At 39.7% G+C, this 9024-nt stretch overlaps 1 protein-coding gene across 1 annotated transcript in view; it reads right to left on the bottom strand.

The window, feature by feature from the left end:
- The window catches only part of PAN3 (poly(A) specific ribonuclease subunit PAN3), a 126230-nt gene that overhangs the window by 23913 nt on the left and 93293 nt on the right, over positions 1-9024 (bottom strand). Inside the window, 2 exon segments of the mRNA XM_006027488.3 lie at positions 1040-1127; positions 1732-1897. Coding sequence (XP_006027550.2) covers positions 1040-1127; positions 1732-1897 — 254 coding nt within the window.

The following is a 9024-nucleotide window of genomic DNA, read 5'->3' as shown; positions in this document are numbered from 1 at the left end:
TGAGCCTGCGCTTTTCCAGGCTAAAGAGCCCCAGGGCTCTCAGCCTGTCGTCATATGGTCTGCTTCCCTGACCTCTGATCATGCGCGTGGCTCTTCTCTGGACTCTCAAGCTTCTCCACATCCTTTTTGAATTGTGGAGCCCAAAACTCGATGCAGTACTCCAGCTGCGGCCTCACTAAGGCCGAGTACAGGGGGAGAATGATGTCCCGGGATTTGCTTGAGAAGCATCTACGGATGCAAGCTAGCGTTTTGGTCGCTTTACTAGCCGCAGCATCACATTGCAGGCTCATGTTCATCTTGTGGTCAATGATGACCCTCAAGTCTCTTTCTTCCCTAGTGCTAGACAGCGTAGCATTGCCGAGCCTATAAGGATGCTGCAGGTTTTTCTTTCCAAGGTGGAGAACCTTGCATTTATCGGCGTTGAACACCATCAGATTCTCGTCCGCCCACTTGCTGAGCCTGTCCAGGTCAGCCTGGATCACCTGCCTGTCTTCTGGTGTGGATGCTTTGCCCCAAAGTTTGGTGTCATCGGCGAACTTGGCCAGTCCGCTTCTGACTCCAGTGTCCACATCATTAATGAAGATGTTGAACAGTATGGGTCCAAGGACAGAGCCTTGGGGGACCCCACTGGTCACAGGACACCATGATGAGTGACTTCCATCAATTACTACCCTCTGGGTCCGACCCCGGAGCCAATTTTCCAGCCAGTGGATCCTGGTGGACCCAAGGCGACAATTGGCCAGTTTCACCAAGAGATGATTTTATGGTTATGTAAAATAACTCTTACGTTTTACTGTAAGTGCTACAATTGAAACTAAAAAAAAGGAAAAAACCCACAAAATCCAATGGAAATCACAAACAAATATTAAAACCATGCCAAAGGAAAAGTGAGTGTGTGCACACCTGTATACATATGTGCAGTCACACATACATTTACTAAGTATAATAAAAATATCAAATGTACATAATATATACACAAGAATAATTTAATTAACAGTAACCAGCCTTTTCTAAAAGTATCACGGGACTGTTAACTTACTTGAAACTGAGCCATGAGTGCCAGTGGATTATTTTGACTGTTATCGAATGTTAAAACATCAAAGATTCCAACACAATTCACACGTAACCTTTGGGACCAAGGGAAGAGGCCATTAGAATTTTTAATTTTAGATTTTTCCTCTTGTACTTATCATATCAAGCATTATGATTACAAGAAGCCATGTACATTCTTCTGCTACAAAATTAGCTAAAACATATGGTGCAGATGATAAAATCAGAAGTTTAAAAAGGACCTTGAAGGTTATCTGGCCCAAGCCCCCTGCATGAATGCAGAAATGCTAATCTTGAATCATTTGTGAGCCATGTGTATCCAGTCTCCTCTTGAAAACTTCTAGTGAAGGAGACTTCACAACTCCTTGGGCACTCTGTTCCACTGCTGCCTTACTGTTCTAAAATGGCAGCTTTCAATTAGGGTCAAATTGGAAGTTTCAAAAATTGGCATATTACCTACTACCTGTGATCAAAAGATAACATTCATTTCTTCTAAACTGAATTCAAGACTTGTTCCTTAATAACAAAATTCTACAGCTTCATTCCTCCCATACCAGCTACAAATATAAAATATTTTAGTCAAAGTACTAATTTATTTTCATGTTCTAGCATAGGGACTGCAGCTATCATGCACAAAGATGTCAGTAATCAAAAATAATTAGCAAAGCCTGTTTTTCTTACCTTGTTTTGCCGGTTACCAGAATCTTCGATGGGTCCATAACTCGACATGCCAATCCTGCTGTATGAATGGTTCGCAGTGCGGAGCTGAGCTGCACAATATATGCCCAAATAAGAGACTCTGGAAGTAGCCCAGCATGCTGCCGGGGCAGAGGTCCATCATGCTGACCTAAACGGCAAATATTATCATATCAAAGAAGAAAATGGCATCAACTTCATGTGAAGCCCAGAATGTAAAATTTAAGATGTTAGATTTTAAAATAAAGAACTGACCAACATATGTACCTCTTCATTCAATTCTAAACACGTAGTTACTGAAAAACCATTGACTAAACACTTCACATTATAGTTCATGAAATAAGCCATTTTTAGTGAAAATCTTTGAATATCTTTGATTTTAGTGAATATCTCTGAATGACAGACTTTCAAAGGGTACTGATTTGCTGTATGTTACAATTTTTTACTCAAATTCATAAAGAATTACTTAATTTTAAGTCGGAATTAAAACTCAGTACAAAAGGCTAAGTTTTAAAAACCGCAGTCTGGCTGCTTATACATCATGATACCCAAATAACAAACCAAACAAACAAACCAACCCAGAAACCAAAAGCATTCCTAAACAACAAGCCTATACTGCATAACTGCAATTAGTAATAATTTGTGCCCTTCTGCCACACATGCAATAGAAAGGAGTTTCACATGGATATTTCCCATTCCCTAGTTGTACAGACAAGAGAGAACAAGTTAAACTTTCATTCTTTTTTTCCCTGATGGAAATGAAAGATTATATGTGGCCAAACATTGGAACACTGAGCTTTATTACACCTCAAACATTTCATTGTGACCCAACTCACTAGACTGTCATGCTACAGGAAGAAGCACTTTTTCCAATCACCTTCCAAGAAGGCATGAACATATGATAAAAAGCTAACACAAAAATCTTCATCAGAAGCTTATCTTGGGTGAGATAAGCCAAGATCAGTATAGCCAAGTATGTGAACTGCATGCTTTAGTGGCTGCTTCTCAGGAAAATAAAGAGGGAAGACTGATTTTGGATTTAAATTTTCATATTATTAGCAGTTGATTCTCTTCAATATTTGCTGTAAAATACTGCTGTTGTTTATGGGGCATCAAGTAGGACTACAGTGAAAACCTTAGTACCTTAGTGGATACTATAATTTAATTTGAATACAAACCATATAAGATCTTTTAAGACCTTTCATAATGCAGCAATAGGGCATGTTTTGCAGCTTTTGGGACTATCGAGGTCATTAACGTGGTTCTCTTCAGCAGGGCATTATTTCATCAACAGTACTCTCAGGCATTTGCCTGAACATTAAGATCACAGACACCTTCATCCACTGCCACAAACAAGTCAGCATATAGGGTTTTCCCCAGAAATGCATCAACATTTCTGCAGGGGTGTAGCTTGTAGCCGCGTTGGTCTCAGGACATAGGCAGACAAGGTTCCTTGGATGAGTCTGATATCTTTTATTAGACCCACCCAAATAGTTGGAGAATAGTTATTAAGTAAGCCTTCGGGTTCAAAAACCCTTCGTCAGGCTAAGGAAGTTTCAGCAGTTGGTGTGTGCTCTTCACCAACTGCTGAAACTTCCTTAGCCTGACAAAGGGTTTTTGAACCCGAAAGCTTGCTTAATAACTATTCTCCAACTATTTGGGTTGGTCTAATAAAAGATATCAGAATCACTCAAGGAACCTTGTCAACATTTCTGGGCATCTGCTTAAAACAACTGTTTAATTGTGTTGCAAAACAAAGAACACAGCTATGGATTTCAGTTGTAAATGTTCACTTTTTTGAGGGTAGAGGGCTAAAGGGAGATCAATGGAATAGGCATGTTTTTTAATTTCATTTCTAATTTCTTTAATCTTTAGTTCACTTTTGGTCTCTTAGGCTACTACATTTTTTTTTATGGGCAAGACTGTTTCTCCTTCAACCCAACAGTGGGAGCTGAGAACAATCTGAAATTCTATTTCTTGTGCAGCTGAGGAATCAGTATGAGAGTCATCCTCCACAAACTGGTTTACTTGTAATACCCACTTACCACACTTTTTTATACTATCCCTTCTGTTAACTAGGGAAAAAAAGAAGATAAATATAAATGGCTAAATGAATTGGTGGTTGCTTTATTAAGCAAGATTCTCCCTTATGTCAGATGCACATTTTACTTCAGACTATACTGGTGCATACTTGGTGAACTACAAGCATGGCAGGAATACATAGATCCCTGATAAAACTAAGAGCTTCAGCTGTTTAAAAAACAAACAAAAAAAAACAAATAAAAAAACCTAAAACAGAAATATCATTATAATACTTAAGTGTCAAATGTTCTTTTTAGTCCAATGTGTGCCCTATTAATTCCAAACTGAGATAACACTATTGAAAGATCACTCAACCCATGTCAACAAGGCAAGGAATCTCAGCACGTATCTTAATGTAATAACAAAAATAAAAAAGACATCAAATGTTATGTTTCTATTAGAAAGCTGGAGTTGTTTATGTTAGCTTGATACTTCAGTAACTGCTGGTTTGCAATATGCTTTTTTTCCTCCCTGAAAGGAGAGATCAACATTATTGGCTTTATCAGTGTGTTTAGGAGTAGCCCAAGATAAACTCTGCATGCTATGCTGCTCAGACTATTTAGAAGCAGGCCTCCTTTCTCCTTCCCAAGACAGCAAAGAAAACAATACAAAATGGGGTTTAAATCCTGTGAGAAAATTCTATTGAATATTTAGTTTTTGCCATGTCAGGAATATTGTGAAAACAGAGTTTTCAAAACTATGGTGCAAACAGAAGTCTCTGATTTGAGGTTGGCAGTATTTTCAACTTGGGTGTATTCAGCTTGTCTGGTAGTCCAGGCGACTGCCCAAGTGCTGCTTTTGCTTACGCTGCTCACTTCCCTGCTCTGCAATGTGGACAAAAACTAAACCAACTGAATGATGGTAATCCTCCACTGTCATCTGATAACTCTCCCACTCTCCCCATGTACCAAAATCAGACACGTTCTGTAACTCACAGCGACAGACTCAGTATGGTTCAGCTTACCATGGAACATTCCCCCAGAAGTCCCAGCAGCTCACATGGGTGGATGCAGTCAAGTGGACACGCTTGGATATGGCTTTGCAATCTGGTTATTCACACATTCACAACATGGATATCTAGTGTAGCATAACCATCACCCAAGCAAAGAGTCTTTTCAATAAAGTAGAAAACAATGGAAACGTAGGAGAGCAAGTGAAAAATGATAAAAACGGTCAAGACTGGATCATTTAAAAAATAAAAGCTTTTCAGCACAGAGACATCTGCTGGTGCTGAAGGTGCTATATTGCATCCTAGATTATTACACAAAAGACTAGATGCAAAAGCTATAGGAGGAAAAGTTTTGGATTATGTTCACCCTCTTCAGATCAGACAAGAAAGGAAAGAATTTATCTAGTTCTAGTTATATGTAGTGGAATTCATCTGTCTCTTTCAGGACTACAACCTGAAAGACTTCAACATATGTTTAATTAATGATTGAAAAGAGATTTTCAGAGTGGCAGTTCTTATGTGAGCAAGTCATTTATTTCTTGTTAAATCAAATAAAAGCCCATCATCCTTGCTTTTTATTTTTGTGCTCTGAGGATGTCAGTTGTGCAAACTTTTAAAGTATAATAACCATGATCTAAAGCAAAGTGAGGAACAAAATGAGGAAGTGGTTCCCAAGGCAGGAGGTGGGGGTTTTTTGTGTTCAGCTAAATGTGGTTGTGACTCAAGAACACGATCCTGGCTGCATGCTAATGAAACAGGCTGGCTGGAGAAAAAGCTTCAGGGAAACCAGGGAAAGCCCTAACTGACCACCTAGTGTAGCCCATTAATATATTTTTTTAAGTTCAGTACTTAGATTTCTGTTCCAGATAAGCTCCATCACACTGTCCGAGGCAATAAAATTCACTGGTTGAACAGAAAAAATAAGAACAAAGTTCTTTCTTACTGCAGTTTGTCTAACAACAAATACCCTGCTAAACTCTTGCCAGCCACTCGGCAGACAGAACTTTGCATACAATTATTCAGCAGCAGGTTGTTTAATTAAAAATCAAAAACAAAAGTCCCAATGTTTCCCAAATATTAATGTATATAAATATTAGGGCCCCATTGTAATAACATTTAATTAATTTTACATTGTCATTACATTTCCAGTTTCAGACTGTTTACCCATGTGCCTGGGACTGCAGCATGTTGAGCCAGGTCAGAGCAGCCCCAGCTGGCAGGAGGACTGTAGGAGTCAGCCTGCCAGCCTAGGGCTACTGTGACCCAGCTCAACGTGACGTGGAGGGGCTGGCTGTGGCACAAGGGTGCTCCAGTGCAAGGTTAGCTGGCAGACAGCCCCTGCATTGAAGCACCCTCATGCTCTAGCACTAAATAATGCTGTTGTAGGATAGTACTTGCATTGACAACTACTAACTAACTACAGTGACACTTATTAATTTACTGCGGCCTAATAGAGCCAGACACGTCGATGCTGAGAATTTACTGCGGCGCTAATTAGGCAATTTTGCAGTAAATGTCTAATGTAGACATACCCTGTGCTATTACTTTTAGGCTGTTTTTATATTCAGAAAGATGTATAACATTGACCTCCACTACTCATATTTTCATAGTTATGTGGAAAACAAAATTAAAAGGTGAATTCTTTTCTGGAAGACAATTCTGTTCCATGACAAGGACAGATGGACAAATTGCAGATTCAGCAACAAATAGTTCTGTTGAATAAAAAGCAACTTGGTATGCCACCTGTTTGCCAAAGAGAGCTTTTTTATGGCTTTTTTGCTTTTGCTAAAAGGCCTATTTGCCTTAAGGCAATATTAGTGCAATCAAAACTATAAATCAGAGCATACAAAGAAAGGATGTTAAACAAATATTGATAATTTAGATTTTAAAGCACGGGCCAAAGGTTATTTAAAGTCTTGCTTGTTTCTTTCTTCTCTTCCAAAGTAGAGAGGTGTTCAATGGAAACTAAGGAGAGGGGGAAAATATTAGCCAAAATATACCTCTTTGTTTTCTAATGTTTATTATTATTATTACTACTATTACAGCATTAGTAGTAGTAGTAATAATCCATCAGGCCAGTAAGGCCACACTGAAAGACTCAATAAAAACTTCAGCAGGGACTCCACAAGAATAAGTTTCATGTAACTTAGTTCTTTCTAGGAAATGAAAATTGATAGCCAAAGCAAGGTATGAGAATGAGAGAAACTGGAACTGTTCAAACAAATAGATTCTAAAGAGACAGAAATCTTCATCTATTAAAAAGGAACATACTCCATTTTTAAAAATCATGTGAATACTGTTAATCTACTGGCGCTTTTTATGTAATTATGAGAGCATGCCACCTGAAGAAAGAAGATATATTATTGAGCAGCAATAACACAAGGAACAGATTCTAAACAGCTATGAAGTAAATGATAACCATGTACACACAGATGGCGTTAAGCATAAAAATAAACCCAAGTTGTTAGATCTTTTTTCATCTGTCAAGTGAAAGCTTTACACCACATCCCTTCCAATAAAATTGTGGAAGAGTGTTTGCAGATGACATGGCAAAATGAAGAAAAAAAAAAAATAGACCACATTGTAACACCAGAAAGTGACATGTGAAACAGCTATGTGACCACAGTTCTTTTCTTTTAACTGTCAAAAATTTGCTCTCTAAATTGGTATGCTTGAGACAAATAAGGTTGCACATATGAAAAAGTACTTGAATTATCTATCTGCTGATTCACAGATTTTATGTACTAAACATTGAAAAGCAATGGAGTCATTTAGGGCTGCATAGCACAGAAATGCCCATCCTCTGTATGTGGAAGAGGCTCTTGCTGTGATGCTCTCAGGAGTCTTACAGGCAGCCACACAGACACTCTATTGAGGAATGGAAAAATGCTGTATAAGGTAGACAAAAATCACAGAATTCAAGGCCCCTTCTACATGTTACATGTATTACATAATTAACTGGTTACCTGAGAAATTAATTTAGACCGACTACACATGCCAAATAACAATTATGCCATAAAAGGTCCAACTAGCTATGAAGACAGAGCTCAAAAACATGCAATAATGTTATAGCTGTTGCTATCCGGCTTTAAATTTGCAGATGTAACAAGGGGCTGAGAGTGGCTTGCAACTGCAGCCAGGACTGGGAGTCCCAAAGCTGAGGTGTTTCTCCACACCTGTATGGTCCCACAGCTATGGACTCTTGGTCCTAGCAGCTCCCCACAGCACCCAGGACCAAGAGGCTCTTGGTCCAGTGGTACCCCACGGCACCTGGGTGGCATCACCAGGATCAAGAGTCTGGAGAGACTAAGAGACTCTTGGTCCTGGGAGCCACTGGGTGCTGTTATAGCTTCAAGTCCTGTCAACTACAGGACTTGCAGCTGCAGAAACTTTCTACTTGATGGTGCAGGGACAGCCTGATACTGGGCTCCTCCTGTACTGGCAATAAGGCATGTTAGGATCCGATGCCATCTTGTCATGCATATCATGCAAAATAAACCCAAGTTGTTAGATCTTTTTTCATCTGTCAAGTGAAATGCCTGTCATGTATGTGGGGCATTCATGGCAGGAGGTGAGATTGTGTGGAACAAACATCAAATCTTATCATGCTTTTATCTGAATGTCTAGAGGGGTCCTAAGCTATTTTCTCTTGAACAGCTCCTTTTATGGTGCCCACTCTCAAAACTGGAAAGCAGCAGTTACCCTAAAAGATGAGCCAGGGAAAAAGAAACCCAAATATAAAGGACTGCTTTGGCAAACATGGTTATCTGACTAGTCTCTTCTAAACACCAACTTCTGCACTGTGACTAGTTTGAAGTGGCTATTCTGAAGATCCCAAAAAGGATAGTAAAAATAGCTGGAGCAGAAAAAGGAAATAAAATTATCAGGGATCCAGGTTTTCTGTTTCCCACAGAAAATCAGAGAAAACCATGGATTCCCCATTTTTATCAGAGAAAACGTGGATTTTCCCTTTTAGCAGAGAAACCTGCTGATTTCCTGCTTTTGCAAAGAGCTCCACAGGCTGGCAGAGCTTCAGCCTGCAAAAGCTGATCGCAAAAAGGGTGGGAAAGCTCCAGCCCTGCCTGCAGGGGCAGGGGAGGGAGAGGGGGAAGGGCAGGGCCTGAGACTTTTAGTCACTCCTAAAGGTTAGGTCAGGTTCACTTTCCTTCTGGAGCCTGTAAAGTAAGTGGGGCTTGTAGAGGGCTGGTGGGTTGCAGGGCAGGACTCGGGGTGGGGGAAGGGTTAGG

The sequence above is a fragment of the Alligator sinensis genome, unplaced genomic scaffold (assembly GCF_000455745.1).
Source record: "Alligator sinensis unplaced genomic scaffold, ASM45574v1 scaffold84_2, whole genome shotgun sequence".
NCBI lineage: Eukaryota > Metazoa > Chordata > Crocodylia > Alligatoridae > Alligator > Alligator sinensis.
This window is presented reverse-complemented; position numbering and strand designations above follow the sequence as displayed.